This window comes from Camponotus vicinus, unplaced genomic scaffold (genome assembly GCF_025532165.1).
Source record: "Camponotus vicinus isolate PSW18456_S1 unplaced genomic scaffold, iyCamVici1.0 SCAF_11, whole genome shotgun sequence".
Lineage (NCBI taxonomy): Eukaryota > Metazoa > Arthropoda > Insecta > Hymenoptera > Formicidae > Camponotus > Camponotus vicinus.
This window is the reverse complement of record NW_028141947.1, coordinates 204,233-222,357: the sequence shown is the minus strand read 5'-3', so window position 1 is coordinate 222,357 and position 18,125 is coordinate 204,233. Positions and strand designations below refer to the sequence as shown.

The following is an 18,125-nucleotide window of genomic DNA, read 5'->3' as shown; positions in this document are numbered from 1 at the left end:
TTAATTAGATTCATCGAGAAAAAGGTGAGGAAAAAATCACTAAAGAATGATTTATCATACAAATGATTTATTTCGTTAGTACGTACATTTGCGCCAGCACAAAAAAAGGATCGTATTATATAAAATGAGAATAGTGCAGAGTTCCTTTTTTCGAGACTAGACACATGCAGCATGGGATTCCATTACTAGTCCCTTTGTTCTTCCTTCGATTGATTTTCGCTCTTTGCCGGGTCTTGTTAGCGAAAACGATTCATGTCAATTGTATCGCGAAGGCAAGATGCGAATGGCATTGGAATCCGACAATTAACGTCTTCCTGGCTCGCGGCCCTCTTTCCATCTCCGAGAAACGTCTAGTCGAATTTCTCGAGTAGCAAGATTTCTTAAGAAATTCACGATCGCGTTTATTATTAATGAATTCTTGATCGCGAACAAAATCACTTTTGTTTATACACATTTCTTCTTGTTACCGAACACCGAAATATTTTTCATTTCTTGATAATTGCTAAACTAGAAGAGTATCAAATCTATATAATAATACAATATGTGTAAAACTTGCTTTATACGAATATTTCTTTAATCGTTGATCAAAGATTATTATTATTATAAATTGTGCGATTTTTTTTATTAGCATTGTATCGCTGCAAGAGAATTCGATTAGGGTTTCTCTTTATGTACAAAGCCTTGCCACACGTCCCGAATTATACTTCATAATATTCACAGGGCAGTGTTAGAAGTATCAGAGTTACACTAGTACGCGTAAAGGCAGGCATAAGTGGCTCTTCAAGCTTCGTTGCTTATGAGTGAAGAAGACCGAAACTCGATACACTGTTCACTTTCTTTCTCTAACGCTTGTAGCTGAATATTTTCACGCGGTGCTGGCGAATTCAAAGAACAAAGCAACGCAACGTTCTAATAATTCTCTTTTCGCAAGCTCGCTTGTGCCCTAAATCGAGATAAGATAAATGCAACGAGTTATATTTATAGCGTTCCAGAGAAAAAAATATACTTTTGAAAATCGAGATAATGACGAGAATTCTAATTATTCGAATAAAATTATATACAATTTTCATTTATAAAATCAGTGGAAATTCATTTTGCGATTTTATCATAGTTGTCAGTATTATACATGTATTATACATGATCTCCGTTCGTTCACTCCTTGACGAAGCAATAATGTACAATCATTATCTCATGTTGCATTATAATTCAACATCTTGGAATTAAAAAAAAATACATTGTTCCAAGGTATTTAATCTGTACTTAAGTACATACCACGAATAGATTATCAATAGCGAAAACGCAGTTTTAACTTTATGTAAATTTTGCGTGATTTCATCTTCACGTTGTATCGAATTCAATATGCTGCAATATTCTAATTCTAAATCATTTAAACTGGATGAGGAAACCTGATGACGTTTGTGCTTTTAAATTTGCGTAAAGCTAAACAAAAAGTTTTTATATAAATGTATCATCTTGAGAGAAAGTACAGAGATCATTCAAAACTCAAGATGATAATATAAATGGATGACACTTGCGAACCAGCGATACATTCTACTACTCTTAAGCACGAGATTCCCCTTGCATGTTTATATCTACGCGCAAGTGACCTTCATAAAAGATTTGCACGCATTCTTCGTGTTTAAAATGCGTGCGCGACGGAAACGGCAGCTGCGAGTACTGTTTAAACACTTTTATCATTGCCCGGTGTTTGACAAAGAGCAAAAAACGCGTTCGTTATGAACGAATACTTCTTTAAAGCTAAACACTGTGTGTGACTTTGACTTACAAAAATATTTCATTTTCTTCGTCAATAGCAACGCGCCTCGTCACAGTCGTGTTGGCATTATCTTAAGATTTATGTGAACACGTCACATAATCCATGTGAATTATATTTTCCCTATACGCGCGAATCCCTATCATCCCCTAAATCGAACAACGATAAATAAGAAGGTAAGCTCCCTTGAAGCTCGCGTATTGTAGCTACATCGAATTTGGCTGGAAATTGAAATATTGACTATGTACAATCCTTCCCCATTACATTTTGTCGCCTACAACAGACGAGAATTATATTCTACATTAAAAGAAAACTTACAAATCGACGACCATCTACTTTATCTAAGTGTACATGTATACACTGGAAACAATTATTCTCTATATGTGCCAGACTCGTTAGTAGCGGTTAAGTTCATACATCGAGACGATGAATGAGTTTCTTATACAGATAAATAATTATCTATAACAGCGTCAGAAGACTTTGCTGCGATCAAAATGCATTGACCGCGATAATTCATAGTGATTTTCGGAAAATGTATCGTTTTTAAAGAGATACTTTGTATCTTAAAAATTTCACTCGATATCAATTCGCCAATTCATGATTGCATCAGTTATTATTTCTGAAATATTTGCAATATAATACAACATCGAATATTTGCAATTCTTCTAAATTGTTAGTTTATATATACCTCCATGCAAACAAGTGTTTCTGAATCGTCTTTCACCGATTATAACAGTTTTCGGTTATCAGATCTGCAACGTTAATAAATGCGATCATGAAAACCGGTATTTCTCTATCGATCTGTATCGATAGGATGATTACAATTTAGTAATAAACGCATCGCGAAGCAATAAGTAAGAGATCAAAAAACTCGAAGAGCTATTAGATTTCTTTAATACCGCTTGATTCGCGTGTTGATCTTCAGGAACGAATGGAAGATGTAGTCGAAGACGTTGACGCGAATCGATTCAGTTTGCTGTCGATGATGATCTCGTCGTCATTTCTAATGTTGTATCGATAGAGCTGCTTATTCGGATACAGCATTTCTTCCGGCCCGTATTGCGCCTTCATTACCTAAAATGTCGAGCACATTTTTCGAGATTGCTATGTAATATAATTATCTATTCGCGATCTTATCGTAAGTGATAAGATAAACATGTTGTTTTTAATAATTGGTAAAATTTTACATAGGGTACGCTGAAAAATTTCCATACCTTATTACTAATATTTCGGAAAATATTTTTCACAGGAAATTACAAATTTTAAGCGATGATTCCAGGATAAAAGAATCAAATGAAGGGACAATGCGATTTATATCGCGACTTCGGGTTTCTCAAAGGAACGGTCAAGGAACCAAATGTTCTGCGAAAATAATATTAAAATCGTTTAATTAGTATCTTAGGACGAAATGGCTCACCTGGTCAACGTAAAAGAGTCTCATTCTGTTGGCAGGAATTTTCACCATACTTTCCAATTTGGTTTTTAATTCGAAAACTGTTCTATATACATCCACCGATCGTACCTGAAGGAATAAATCGTGTGTAACTGAAGTATAGTGTCTGATGCAGAATATTTTTTATGCGTATCGCGAATAAAAATTTACACAATCTTCGCACTTAATTGTATTAAGAACAATTCCTAGATGAAAAAGATTAATTTAATTTCCAAGTTGCAAGTTTTGCTTTTTAATACGACACGTTTATGTAAAGTGTGACGAAATTTGACACGAAATTAAATACCTCGACAAGATCTCCGTAAGTGAACGTGACCTTGACCCTTTTCTCCGGTGTCAGATCCACGTTCACCAAGGGGTCCAACTTTCCGTGAATAGCCACGAGCTCGGAATATCTGAAAATTGAAGAAGGGGGTCAAGTTGGGGCGTCTCTGGCGGAAAGAGCGGCGGCCGTGAAACGAGAATACTCTAATAGGCTCGAGCGAAATTAGAATCGCAACGACTCGCGGGAAAACCAGAATTATAATGCGTACAAGAGTTTCATTCGGAGCGATCGCCTTGCTTATCGAGGGAAAAGCAACCATTTCGAGACTCACCTTTCAGGTCGATCAGCTTCCGGTTTATCCATGTAATAACGTATAAAGGCCCTCTCGGCATCCTCGCGTTCCTGGGACGATATCACGCCGCCGCCGTTCAAAGTCTCGACGTTTGGCAATCGAGCTATTAGTAGCTGCCGTCTCTCGTGTTCTGTGTATTCTCGAGGGCTCTGATATTAAAAAAGAGATATAAAGCGATGAATAAAAATTCGTACAGATCTCTCGATTGCTATATAAATACATACACCTAATTGTAAAAAATTTGCTTTACATATATATAGCTATATAACACACTATACATATTAATTAGAAAAAAAAAGGAAAATGAATATAATATAAAAATTCCAGATGTATATATATTTGCATTTTGAAAAATTATATATAAATAATATTATATAAATATTATATAAATATAAATATAAATATTTATATAAATAATATATAAATATTATATAAATAATATATAAATATTATATAAATATCTTAAATTTTCTGCCGTTATTTGTGTTTTGAGAACGGACGAATTTATAGTATAAAATAATAAATTAATGAAAGGAAAATGATAGTATAAAAGTAATTCAGAAATTAAAAAATAGTGAATAATGAAAAAGATACATATGTTTAAAATAATGATTCAAATTTGGATAACATTATCAACAATATGAATTTTAGATCAATTATAAATAATTTCAAAGAGTTATACCTTCATAATATATTGCGATCGTAATTATAGACGTCGATAACTTAAGAATAGAAACCACATTGCGCAATAAAACTGGTTGTTCATTGAATTGAAGGTTACCATGTTACGTGTCGTTTTAATTGGCACCGTCATGTGTTAAACTATTTTATTCTAATTCCGACATGTAAAACAACCAGGCTCTTTCGTTGTACAAAATACAAAAGAGCGAATATCTTTCGCATAATCTCTTAATTTATATAGAAAGCACAAGATGCGTTTGTAGAGTTTATTTCAAAAAACTTGTTTTTGAAACTCATGCGTTAAATTAAATCTATAAGCCTATTTGAGCAGGTGCCAAGATTCAATTGCTCTACATCCACGCGGAAAGATCTCTTCGAGCTTACTAGAACATGCATATTTCACATAGTCACAAACAACTGTTGCATTTGTTGATGTCAGAAATTAGACATGTGTCTCTAATCTGTCTATCGTCGAGCTTAGATTAAACATGTTGAGAGACGCACTTTGAGAGGGTGAAAATAACCCTACGCTTCAAATAATTTCTGTACCATATCATATTTCGTATATTTGCTCTAATGGTTCATGGAATAAATTTGCTTTGCGTTACTTCAAAGAACATAACTTTGCCTTTTGTTCTAACACACGTACGACACACACGGTTGAAAACTAAAATTATCCCGTGTATTATAATTATCTTTTGTTAGAATTAATTTTTATCTGTTCGAAAAATTAATTTTATTTTTTATAGACACAATATGAAGATATTTCATTTTTAATTATATTATGTATATAATATTCATTTAGAAAAGCTAGAAGAAGTGAATTGTGCATTTCAGAGGTGAAATCGCATCCGGTCTTTAATGGACGAGTGAAACGTGGCATCGAAATGCATCAATCGAAACGTTTCCCAAACGGCGAGCGTGATTTAAGACTTGCCAATCTTTGATCGTCGGAAGAGAAAGAGTCACTTACCTCGAAAAGCGGACATCCTTGAATCCTAAGTGATTTGAGCGCGGGGAATCTGGCAAGCCTCTCGACCTCGTCCCAGGTCGATAACAGGGTACCATTTACGTTCAAGAACCTCAGCATCCTGAAGGGATCGTGGGGCGACCTGACGGTCGTTCCGTTGGACTCTGACTCCGACTCGGATCTATCATAGCTGACCTTGCTCTCGAATATCCTATTTCCCTTTTCCTCCGTCGACGACGTGTGCTCATCTGCATCTAAATGATTCATGTTCTCATTATCCTGCCCATGGTCCTCTTCCTTCGCTCGTCGGTCGTTCTCGGACGGTAAATTCCGATTTTCCTCCAGAGCGAGCGATCTGATTGGGCACTCGGCGAGGACAAGACTCTTCAGATTTGGAAATACATATCTAAAAAAATATACAATAAGAGATCGAACCAAGCAATTGTATTATATTTGAATATTAAAAGATCTTGAAGCAATAATAATTAATATATTAATTGCGCGTACTTTGTATGTGGATAAAAGGAATTTTTACAGTATAATTTTATTTCGTATATCATAAATAATTTTCTCTTCATTGTAAAGAAAACTTACCCCAACTTGGAAATTTCGTTCCAAATTTCCACCGGATTGCCGGTGAAGTGCAACTTCTTCAGCGCCGGGTTTACATTCTCCGGCTTCTGGTGATCGAGATCCACCGTTTTGTATTCGTTCAACGATAAATGGAGCTCCTCCAGGTTCCGTAGAAGCCGCACCAGTCCCTGCACCGTCGACCAGGACACCCTAGTGCCGTTCAGCACGAGATTCCTCAGAAGATCGTAGTTACCGTGCTTGACGTCCAGCACCTCCGCGAGACAGTTGAAACTGAGATTGACAAACTTGATCTTGGGCATGTGTTGCAGGATGCCGAACACCTCCGTCCACTGCGACAGCTTGTTCTGCGCCAGATCAAGCTCCTCGACGTTCTTGCACTTGCTACGTAGCTTTTCGGCATCGTTGCCCGCCGATTCGATATCGCAGTCCTGGAGCACCAGCAGCGCCGGCACCGTGTGTCGAGGCGATTTTTTGGGGATGAAGATGCTCACTGATAGAGCGGCCTTGGGCGAGCCCGACTCCGCTTCGTCATCCGTCAACGAGCAGTCCGTCGTCGAGCTGCCGTACTTTAGCTCCAGCGCTTCCAGCAACGACGGCATTTTTACAGCATTCTGAGAAAATTTACAAGTTTATTTTTGATACTTGCAATATATTGATATAAAAATACTTGAGGCTTTTGTTAGAGAGAGAGAGAGAGAGAATAGAGCTTTCAATTATATTAATTGTGGCTATTTAAAGAAGAAATGAAATTGAAAAAAATTGAAGAAGAATAGGAGAGACTTGAGTTGTTTGAAAATAAATTTTTTCCTCTGAATGAGAATTGAAATACAAGTGAGTACGCACACTATTGGCTGAATAAAACAAAGCGACACCGCAGAAAGGGGAAAAAAAGGGAGAAGGAAAAAGCCTTCGAGCCGGTCATCCTCGAGACACGTTAGAATCTGGTCTCACCATATCCGCTAAGGTCACGCCATTGTCTTTTTGCGCAGCGGCTGAGAACCGGTACCGGTTCTCCGGGTAGTCGACACAAAACGATTCCTCGTGATTGCACGCGGCTCGCCCACGCGTCGCACGCGATGAGAGAACTCGGAACGAATCTGAATCTGTTTTGTCTATCGGAGCGAAAAGACCCTGAGAGAGATCATTCCCGATAAAAGAGGAATAATTAACTATCGTTGCACAAATATAAAAAAAGGAAAATAATATTTTAATATTTTGAAGATAAAAACTATAAAAGAGGAGGGGACTGAAAAATCATGTCCATTTGTGATCCCTAAAGATTGAGACGGATCGGACTCTGATAAAGACATAGACACTTTTAATTGTTTTTGAAATTCTAGTATACACAGGATTTGTGAAAGAAATATATTTTAGAAATTATTATATTAGAAAAAATGCACCAAGTCAACATAGACATACCGCAGTTTCTATTCACAATATTATCTCAGATATTAATCGTATATCAAGAGAAATAAAAATTAATTAAACTTTCGTTATTATATATATGAAATTTAAAATTGTAACAATATGTAATATAACAGCTTATAAATTTAATTTAAAAATTAATTCTATTTTAAATTAATTATTGATAAACTATTAAATATTCAATATTGATATTGAATATTGCCTTTGTTCTTGAACTCAAGCTTAATTTTCGGAGTCATTAATTCGATTAATATCATGGTATAGGAAAAGTTGTCAAGGACTTTTCATCGTATCGCGATTTCTCGAGCGCAGCGGCGATTCGCTATGCAACAGTAATTGTTGGGCGAACTTTTAAATCTATTATACGGCACGATTATTAATACGTAGCCCGATTACCACATCTGCAATCAGCGATAAATGTCTTTCTACATGCGTGCTATATACGTGCCCATTCGGTCGACGCGTCTTCACTATGCATGACGACCGCGATTCAACCACCTTCCACGTGTCGCGCAACACGATATACGTACCTGACTTTAATATCCACAATTGTATTATTTATTAGACCGAAGAGAGTGACTGTTGCATTTGTATTCGCGAAAGTGTAGCGTCCGGCACAGTTTCGGCATATCGTGACATTTCGACTTGCCCTGATCTTGACAGGAGCAAAGAGGCACTTCTCGTCGCGTGATATCTAGTATCTTACATATCCTGTGAAATTGTGAGATCGATAAACTTGATATAGATGCAGAGTTTGCATTTACACGAGAAACTTTGGAGATTCTCCGAATTCGCTGGCAAAAGACGGAAGACTGTGTTACGTCGATCGGACGACATGTAACATGTAAAAGACCATTCACTTTTGTTGGGCGCACGTCAAATTGCACTAGCGTTTACGTAAGAAGGCCATTACGATCACAACGCGTCGCACATTTCAGAGTATTCCATTAATTTACAGTTGTTGTACGCCTGTACATTATGAAAAATACAGTGGAGAACAATTCCCGCATAATCGCGATGCAAATTTCGCGCTCTATAAATATTCATTCGCGACAGGCGGATGAGGCGGACAAATTACTTTTTTCCTCAGCCTTTCCTTCAGCTCTCGCAATTTTTCTAAAAGATTTTATTCGCGCTCAATTAAATTTTATTATTTCAGAAAAAGAAAGTACAAAACCGCACAAGTTTAACGAGAAGAAAATCCGAAACAAGAACAAGGACGTAGTCCCCGGAGAAAATAATCGCATCGTTTTACGCGTTATTAGAAACGAAATGGAAATTATAGGAAAAACTTGAGCGACTCGTGCAGCGGAAATTCGGACACGCTTGTTTGCGCTCAGCCTAACCGGAGGAAACGAGCGAAATGTGCGAGGCCCACATCGTGTATCGGATCGCGCAGAGTTAATTCGGGATGCTCTGGTTTCGATCAGCCGACTCCAGCGGCGTCGTCGATCGACGAGCAGGACCCACCTACAAGTAAGTGTTATAAATCGCGGTCTCTAAAAGCGTCGGCTCTCCTACGTAATAGCGGCGATATCGGTTCAACGGCCATGCGAAATTAACTTTCTCCGCTCTACGAACGAGAGAGAGGCCTAGAAGCACAAAACCGTGCACCGCATTGCGCGTCACGTTAAAGTCGGAGGAGCGTGTTGCTCCATCTTGACGCGATAGTCCGGGAAAGTCCGGGCACGGTCAGTGGGCACGTTTCTGCATCTGGGAATTGTGCTCTAGATTTTCGTCTTCTTTCGCGAGACGAATTTCTGCGAGCTACGTCAACGACGTCGATGCGCGCAGATACACAGTAAAAAAATAAAATGTTAACTTTAACATTTTTCACATGTCCCAGAAAGTCCACTCTCAATTTTAAGTTAAAATAACTCACTCGTCGTATGATAATTATTGACAAACTAAAAATGTTAAATAATTGACACAATACTTTGTATTTATTTTTGTTATCGTGACTTTAAGTGTAATGTAAAAATAACATACAAATTAATTAAAAGTTACATGAAAAAATTGTTACAATAACTCGTAAGAATTGTTGTAGAACATATAATTGTAATTATTTTAACTTAAATTATTCGTAATAGAAACATTTGATTTTAGTAAATTTGATTATTTTGTATGTCAAAGTTCAAGATTATTTAAAGATTCACTTCAACTTTTCTTGGAATGTTAAACTGACTTTGAGACATGTTGATTGTTTAAAATGATTATGTTAAAAATACTCAAAATAATATTCCATTTCTAAGAACATATGAATTGTATGTTTTACATTAAAGTACTAATCAAAACGTGTAACACAAGAAAATTTTAACATATGCACACAATTTTTTACTGTGTATCATTTTATAATAAGCATGCGATGGATGAATTTTTCACCTGGTGAAAATAAGCAGCAGTAGACACAATTACTCCGCGAAAAATGCAAGGTGTAACATCTTTCTTTTTTATGAATGAATTTTACGAGCACCTTAGTTAAACGAAAGGGTTTTTGCGGAGAAGCGCATATATTATTATTTTTACGTACGAATTTATAAATGATGATAATTACGAATTTCTTAAGCGGAACGCGCAATTTCGATTTCAAACTCGCTTGCGGAATCACATCATTTACAAATTAGACATACAATACGTCCGCGACTGGCGATAAAGTAGAGAAAAGTAAGAGTGTGGATGCCATGGATTTAGACAAATAGCTTTTGTACAAATTACGGAAACCGAATACAATTGTAAAGAACCAAGATTCACTCTCTACGTAATTTCACGCTGGTTGCCGATGTGTTTCGATTTATACGATAAGAGAATATTTATATTTCATACTACGACATCTGAAAGCGAAGCCCGAGCATCGAGATTCGAGGCGAAATTTGTTGCTTCGAGAGAAACGAAAATATACGTTAAAATATTAATTAAATAAACAAATATCATCATGGCATCATGAATGGCAACAGAATATAAGTATATTTTGTACATAATAAAAATTATTTATTTTATATTACGCGATGTGAAAACAAATAACTCCAAGCTAATCTATCAGCCTTCCAACAGAGTTAGCGATTTATCGTGTTGTTGTTCACGCAAAAGGAAAAAACATGACGAGGAAACATCGACAGGCATATAGCACGGATAGACACGGGTTGCAGCTGGCAATCAGCTGAGCCGCGAGGCTTGAAAGCATTAAAGTGAGCCGTGCGTCCCGTTCTCTTGCGTAGCCAGCTACGCGTAACGTAACGCTAAATATACGACAGTGATGACGATTACGAAATGTCAAATAGAATTGGTGGCGCAGTGGGTCAATCATGATGCTGTTTATACGCTCGAGCGTCAAAAAAGACGGCCGACCTTCCTTCTTTTAAAAAAATCCGCCCTTATAGTTCTCCAAGGTTTTATTTTTTTTTAAAAGGAATATGACAATTCGAACAAAATCCATTTTGACAAGAAACTTGACAATTGCCGTATGAATCGTTTCCCAAATTGTAAGAAAATGAATAAGGGCTGTTTTTATTTTTAACGTACATGAATTTCGACTTTTATCATTTGCTATTCTTTTATAGTTTATTATTTTATTATTGCAACATTTTTAATTTATACATTTTACGGAGGTATTTTAATTTCATATATTTCCGTAATTAATTGCAAAACTGTTTGATGTAGGATTTTCAAGCTGATTTATCCTTCAATCACTTTCATGCTTCCACAGACCAGAAACCTCAAGGTCTCAATACAAGCGCCAACAAGGTACGATAAATTCAAGTGCGCATTTAACGATGAGTCCCGGCGATAAGTCTTCGAAATTTAAAAATGGAATCGAGGTTGAGTCGCAACAGAGGGCTTCGGTGAATGTTTATTTTTCGCGTTTAAATTTTATACTTTGATCAACTGCTGAGCAAACCCTACCTCGCGGTTTTATTCAAATTATTTCCTATATAATAGACAAAGCGTCATTGTGTGCAAAACTGCAAATGTCAGAGTAAAATAAACCGGTAATCTATAAGACGTTCGCAAAAAGGAATCTTGAAGAACGAGAGAGAAAGACGACGATATTTATCACTCTCAGAGCTTCGGAGCGTGCCAAACATTGCGTGTCGCCTTCTCTCTCCTCTTCTTTTGTCTTCCAGCGTCGCGGAAATGAAGTAGGAAATGGACGGATTAGGCAAGATTGGAGCTTTCCTTACGTGGCGCACAATGCCTTTCACCGGTCGCGAAAAAGCGACGGAGAAATCAAAAGCGCCGAACGTGCATCGGAGCGAGACGACGGAGGCTTCGCTTTTCCGTTTCACGTGTAAAACCCGATGAAGTAACGTTGACGAAAGTTTGCTTTTCGCTGCGCAAATGCAGCGCAAATGCAATGTCTCGTGCCGTGTCGACGGAATATTACTCACTTTGCTCAAGGTTACCCGATAGCATTGTGTGTGACGATGTATATGTATATAGACATTAGCATTGTGTGCGACGACACATATATATATTTTTAATAATATATAAATAATATATAAATATAAATATAACTATAAATATAAATACAAATATAAATAAATATATATTGTATGTATTTCCGTTGCCTTTAATTTGCGTAAAACTATATTAAATGCGCGCCTAATTCAGGAGCGAATTAAAATTGACGGCGAAACATTTTATGGAACTTTGATTGGAACTATAAATGACGCAGACGACATATATAAAGATAGCGGAACGATCAAAGGTGAAAATTAATTTTTGAATATAAAATAAATTTCTCGGATAAATAATAATGCAAGTTTCGGAAACATATTGGGATAATCAATCATCGTAAGCAAAAAATATATTTATAAAGGAGATTTACATATATGTATAAAAAATCGATAGCTTTTTATAAAAGCGAATTAAAATACTGGTTTTTTTGAAAAGTTTTACAAGCACAATGGATGCGATTATTAATGATACGACAATCAAGCGAAGCGATAAGTAATTCCGCTTATCTCACAGATGCACTACTGGAAATATTCGCTATATGTATGTATATATAATCAGATAATAATCTCTCCTTCTCTTTTCCTCTTTGCCCGCCGTTTCATTCCTAAAAAAAACGCGTCTCGCATCGGCGCATGGCAATTAAATTGATGTGTGTGAGAAAGCGATACCGACGAGAGAGGAAATATACAGATGTGTCATAGAACTACTGCGCAATTTTTCATAGTCAGATCTCTCGATAAATTTAAAATTCCGTTTCTTTTCAGGGAAGATTTGATGATCGTGACTCGATGTAATTAGAGAGAGGGAGAGAGAATGATTTTAAAATTTTTAACATTATATACTTTCGCTTAAATTAAAACTGACACGAGTTAAAGTTAAAATACGGAATCGACGCTAATTGAAAAATGAAGTTTCTTTCCGTCCGTCTTTGCAAATTTAATATAAAATATTTATTTGCAGTTGAAATACTACGCTGTATTTCGAAACACTTGGTGTGCATTAGAATACTATATATATTGCAGGGAACTCACCCTTTCACAAAACAGCACTTCTAGCTGCGAATTTTAACAGCGGTTTATTCCTACGTTGCAAAAGTTACTAAACATTAAAAAATAAATTAGGAACCATCCAAATCTTTGAGAGCTCTGATTAAACTCTAAAGTTTATAAAATCAGATAATTTTTGATAATTTCTGAATGATTGAAATTTCGATAATTTTAAGATCAAATATTGTCTTTGTGAATTCTCTATCATACATTATATACATTATAGATTTGTCTTTATCAAGATGTCGAAACGTTCTCGTGCAATATAACATGAAATATATATATATAAGAAAAACAAAGGAAAATAAGAATAAAAATACAGATAGTTGCACATATCTCGTGGGTATAAAAAATATTTAACAATGCATTATTTCTGCTAACAATTCTCTGATAATGTGTTCCATTTACCTTATTATTATTATTATTATTATTATTATTATTTCGATTTATCTTATCGATTTATCTTATTATTATATATATTATTCGACTTATTTTCATCTAAGTATTACATTCATTATCCGTCAGATTTTTCTCTACATCCGCTCAATGTTGCAATTATAAACAAACGCTTTCCGTAGAGTGCCCAAGTAGACAAAATGAAATTGCAATCCACTTTCTTTATCGCGAAAAGCAAAGGGAAGTTTCATGAAAATATTCATCCGGTGGAAAATCTTGCAGTCACGCAACCGTAAACGGAAAATAATTGTATCAGTGCGTAAGATTTATTTAATGCGCCCGCTAATGAAATTTATTGCTTTAATTAAACTTGGCAATTTGTTCAGATCGGATTTGTTTATCGATAATAAAACGGATTCAATCATACATCCCGGTTACACACATACACACATTTTATTTGGCATTATTTACCAAGGATTTTCAACATTCTGCGAGCAATCGTATTATTGATAAAATTTTTATAAAATTTATCTCATAAAATGATAGTCATAGATGCAGTGTCGTTTTCGCTTATAACTTTGCGATATCGAGGAAAGGATAAATTTTGCAATCTTTATATTTTCATTTTACACGCATGCGAGGTTGAGAAAAAGATGGCAGAATGTTTAAAGAGAGATCCTGAATGAGAGAAGGATTTATAGAGACTCACATGAGCGCACATCGAGAAATCTACGAGGTACCTGCTTGATTTCTACCTGACGATCGATAACGCGATATAGTAATGCAACTGCGACGTATTTTTAGCGATCGAATGCACCGAGGCTCCTCGTAAACTTTGGCTCTGGCGTCTAAACGTGTCCCTCATGCACAATCTCTCCTCTCGTTTACATAATGTATCTTGAAATCGATTGAAATTACGTGCGAAAAGTTGTTTAATCGTGCCGCGAGGATAGACTTTGTTGCACAAAAGCGTTAAATCAACGGGAATGAAAGGACTGCTATCAATGGGACGTGAAACTGATTAAATCTCCAGCGTGTCTCAAGTCGACTGCGCGTTTCGAAACGATGCGCCATCGATTGCGTTGGAAATGTCAAAATAATTTGCACTTATCGCAAGAGCTTGGCAACTATCCTCGTTTCTTTTAGAGATAAAATCTAATCGGAGAAATAATAAGCAAACTGCGTCTTAAATAATCGTTCTTAAATAACGTAAAAGAGAATAAATTCCCCTTTCCTACGTCTCGTTCGTACATTTCGCAATTCATTTCGCGCGACATGACATCATACACTTTTGTAATAAAACAAACGTTTGTTTTTTTTCTCCCAATTAAAATCTGTATTGCTCCGAATCGCATTAGAATCGAGTTGTGCGAAATCCGAAATAATTGCGTATGAATCTTTCCCATCTCGACCTTGCGATCTTACCAAGGTTATTGCGCGGTGACAGAACACGCTCTTTGTGCGAAAGTGCACAATCGTAAAATTCGCTAGACAATAAAACGCGGCCGCGGGGAGCACCTCTGACACGTTGGAATCCGATTGCGCAATCGACGATCGGGCGTTCGGAGGCGCTCTTGCCAGTAGGCGCGTTCGCTGAAAGTTGCGTAAGTTGCGCTAAAGTGCAATGGCGCGAATAAAGACCGACAACAAGCTACGAGTTATCTATGGAACACGCTTCTCGGGAGTTATGAACTATTAAAACGTCGCAATATTTTTCAGCTAGACCGTAGGCGTCTACTTTCTATCTCATTTAAACATCACGCAATATTTCGCCAAGTTTTTTCTGCGTTATTGAGCGATTTATATCGATATCGAATAATCCGATATAATGAAATGACTCTTAAAAATGATAAATTGATTTTGCAAGATGGCCGAGAAATCTTAAATAAAAGACGCAAAAAAGCTCTAATTCTGGTAAACAAAATGATGCTTGATTTAATGAATAAAAATAAAGCTGGTTCCTGCGCCGGAAACAGCACAATCGATCTGCTGTCTGGCGGTAGCCAAGCCCATTATGCAAAACAGGATGATTATTCTATAAAACATAACAATAAAAAAATCATATAAATGACAAGTATTGGAAAGTTAACATTTTGTCATGTTTCATATTATTACGAATTAAAATTCGAAAGTAAATGAAAAATTTATTTATTTATTTATTTTTCCGTAAAAGTGACTCGACAGATCGTGTGTTCTTAAATATACGAAGAAATAATTGTCCTTTCTACAAATTTTGCGCGGAAAGGAAATGACTAGGCTTCTACATTTCATTTTGACATTTTAAAATGTTTACATCCCTTTCCTACACACGCGACAATAATTATATAACTGATAGATTTCGCACAACTCTCTCATCATTTCATTGTTACCACTCCGCTGAAAAAAAAAAAACATGAGAATTGCTAGCATTAACTGAATCACCCTGTAGAGCAAGGTGAACTCCACATCGCTTCCGGACGGCATCTTACAATTAGATCTAATTGTTGATACCGCTCGACGGATGTGCAATCAGCAAAACCCGATAGCTTCCTAAGAAAGTACGGGTATCCGAGGTGACGCGCGAGGAACAAGCTTCCGAGTCTTATCCATCGAGCGGTATCGACAATCAACTCCATATTCGAATTCAGGAGTCTTTTTGCCGAGGCTTCTCTCTCTCTCTCTCTCTCTCGCTCTTTCGTCAAAACGACCCCGATATCTAAACTAAATGCGGGAGTGCATAGTATAGTAAAACGATCGTGCGATTGTTGCGTGCGTGTCACACGAGCATGACGAGCGCGATGATCGCGTCACGACTTCCGCGATTGGCGCAGGGCGCGCGAGTTCCCGTATTTTTTTCGCGCGAGAGATACCGTCCGCAAAAATGTCAGGAAGTCGAATCGGGTCAAGGATCAGGCAGAACCCGGACGCGACCCGCGTCGCCTCTATCATCTACTTACTGCTTCGCAGGTCGCCCTTGATGGTTGGAACGTCACATCCGCGGGTACACAGGTACACAGACACACGCGCCGCGCGCTCGCGCGCAGACACACACGCGCGATGCGTTATCTCCTACGCATTCGATTCGACGAGGGAGATGCTCGGTTTCGTGATCGTCGCGTCGACAACTTCACGGCGTCGCGCGGACTCGAACGTGCGTCGTAGATTCCTCGAGTGGAGGACGAGTGACGTCGCGCGCGAACACGCCGTTCGCCATCCAGCGTTGGACTGGCTCCTTTGTTTAGTAAACAGAAACAGCTGAGCGGCCGAGCGGTGGAGGTGGCGGCGCGGCGGCCGTCCGTACAATAATATCGACCGCATCGCGCATGCGCGGTGCCCGCGCTCGCGGTCACGTGGTCCGCCGCTGGAGCTGGAGAATAGCCGATGACGCGACGCGCACTCGCCAGTCGCCTTTAAACCGCGAACGCGGAAGGGTGTCTGGCTTCTCTTCCGTGCGCTTCTAATGAGAATTTGGAGTTGTAGCTCGAAACAGGAGATACATGAAACGTCAATCGGACGTTCTTCCAGCTACGCGGCGAATTAAATGTAGAGGCTTTGCAGTTTTAAATTCTGAATTGCAAGAGGTCTGAGAATAATTTTCTTTAGCGATATTTGCTGTATTTTTTCATGATCCCCGACATCAATCTTTAGAAAATTTGCATTTCCACTTTTTTGGTATCAAAGTCTTGAATAACTTAGTTTTGCGTCGAAAATAAATCAACTAATTTGCCTGCGTTCGTTGATGCGCGCGGAAAAATAGGCACGTTCAAAATTACGTATAAAATCTCAATTTTGTTAAAGTAAAGCGCATATAATGCATATGTATTTTACTTTGAATTAGCTTGAATGTATAAGATAGTGGTGCATATACATAATAATGTATAGTAATCTACATATTTTTGGAAATGTAAAAAATATATCGTTAAATTCAAAGTCGCGCAAAAATATAAATGTTAAATTAGAAGAAGACAGAGCTACGCTAGGAACAGATTACTTAAAAAATTATGTCGGAAATGTCTATGTATTTAACGTACTTGTATCGTCTTATCTTGTACTTACGGAAATATGAAGATTAGAAGAATGTTTCGCACGATTACATAGTTGAACACATATGCTTGAATGGATTATATAATTTATAATAAATGTAGAAAAAGAAGGTCGAGAGAGAGAATAAAAAAAAAAGTTATACTGCATACAAAAAATTTAGACGTATGACATTTCCCGGAAGCAATGTGAATGTAATTACTATTGAGAGGAAAGCGGAAAATCAGCGTTGGCATGGAGACTTTTTATCGCATTATTCTGTGTATTTTTTTATATTCCTAACTTTTTTATTATAGAGTATCAGTGACGACGTCAGCGTGTAGAATTATCCCGTTATATACTTTATTACATTTTTATTATAATTTTCGTAACGCTATATATCTTTTCATCCCCTACCATACACACTTATCAATCATGTTATTAAATATCGGTTTAACAATTAAGGACGATTAACACTTTCAAAATGCTTTGCTTCAATTTTCTAAATACGAAGAAAACTGATAGACATGAACGTAAACAGAGATGCAACACGATTGTAAAATTACTGTTGCCGGGAAGATACAACTTTATACGTCGTTAATTATCATCCTTCAGCCTTATATTATATCTGTCGAGACATCGAATTTTTTTACATAGATTTATCATCGGTACCATCAACTCTCTAACAGTGCGTTACAGTTACTTTGTTTTCAAA

The 18,125-nt window shown here is 37.0% G+C and overlaps 2 protein-coding genes across 9 annotated transcripts in view; one reads left to right on the top strand and one right to left on the bottom strand.

Moving 5' to 3' along the window:
- Positions 1-50: 50 nt before the first annotated feature.
- On the bottom strand, positions 51-17,714 carry Mlt (tubulin folding cofactor E like protein mlt). Of its 6 annotated transcripts, none has more exons than XM_083083305.1 (8): positions 17,447-17,714; positions 6,090-6,700; positions 5,499-5,901; positions 3,824-3,993; positions 3,514-3,622; positions 3,192-3,296; positions 2,674-2,848; positions 51-2,526 (listed from the first exon to the last, which is right to left on the bottom strand). In XM_083083305.1, the coding sequence occupies exons 1-7, from the start codon at positions 17,579-17,581 to the stop codon at positions 2,696-2,698; spliced, it is 1,686 nt and encodes a 561-aa protein (XP_082939431.1). In that variant the 5' UTR covers positions 17,582-17,714; the 3' UTR covers positions 51-2,526; positions 2,674-2,695. The 6 variants fall into 6 exon arrangements, 4 of the variants coding, with proteins under 4 accessions (XP_082939431.1, XP_082939432.1, XP_082939430.1 ...); XM_083083306.1 differs by adding an exon at positions 16,348-16,622 and having other exon boundaries at positions 51-2,848; positions 17,447-17,536; XR_014435848.1 differs by lacking the exon at positions 51-2,526 and adding an exon at positions 2,989-3,136 and having other exon boundaries at positions 2,717-2,848.
- LOC145962318 (uncharacterized) overlaps positions 7,947-18,125 on the top strand; it is a 38,070-nt gene continuing 27,891 nt past the window's right edge. For all 3 annotated transcript variants that reach the window (XR_014435851.1, XR_014435850.1, XM_083083320.1), the window contains exon 1: positions 7,947-8,990. Coding sequence is in view for 1 of the 3 variants with exons in the window: in XM_083083320.1 (XP_082939446.1) it covers positions 8,926-8,990 (65 nt within the window). In the remaining 2 variants the exon portion in view is untranslated. The remainder of the gene's footprint in view (positions 8,991-18,125) is intronic.

Excerpts from the sequence above, each read along its gene's own strand:
- Mlt (XM_083083304.1), bottom strand. The coding sequence starts at position 17,581 with ATGCAGTATAACTTTTTTTTTTATTCTCTCTCTCGACCTTCTTTTTCT. Across the intron at positions 5,902-6,089 it reads AACGAAATTTCCAAGTTGGG|ATATGTATTTCCAAATCTGA; the intron begins GTAAGTTTTCTT and ends ATATTTTTTTAG. Across the intron at positions 2,849-3,191 it reads GACTCTTTTACGTTGACCAG|GTAATGAAGGCGCAATACGG; the intron begins GTGAGCCATTTC and ends TCGACATTTTAG.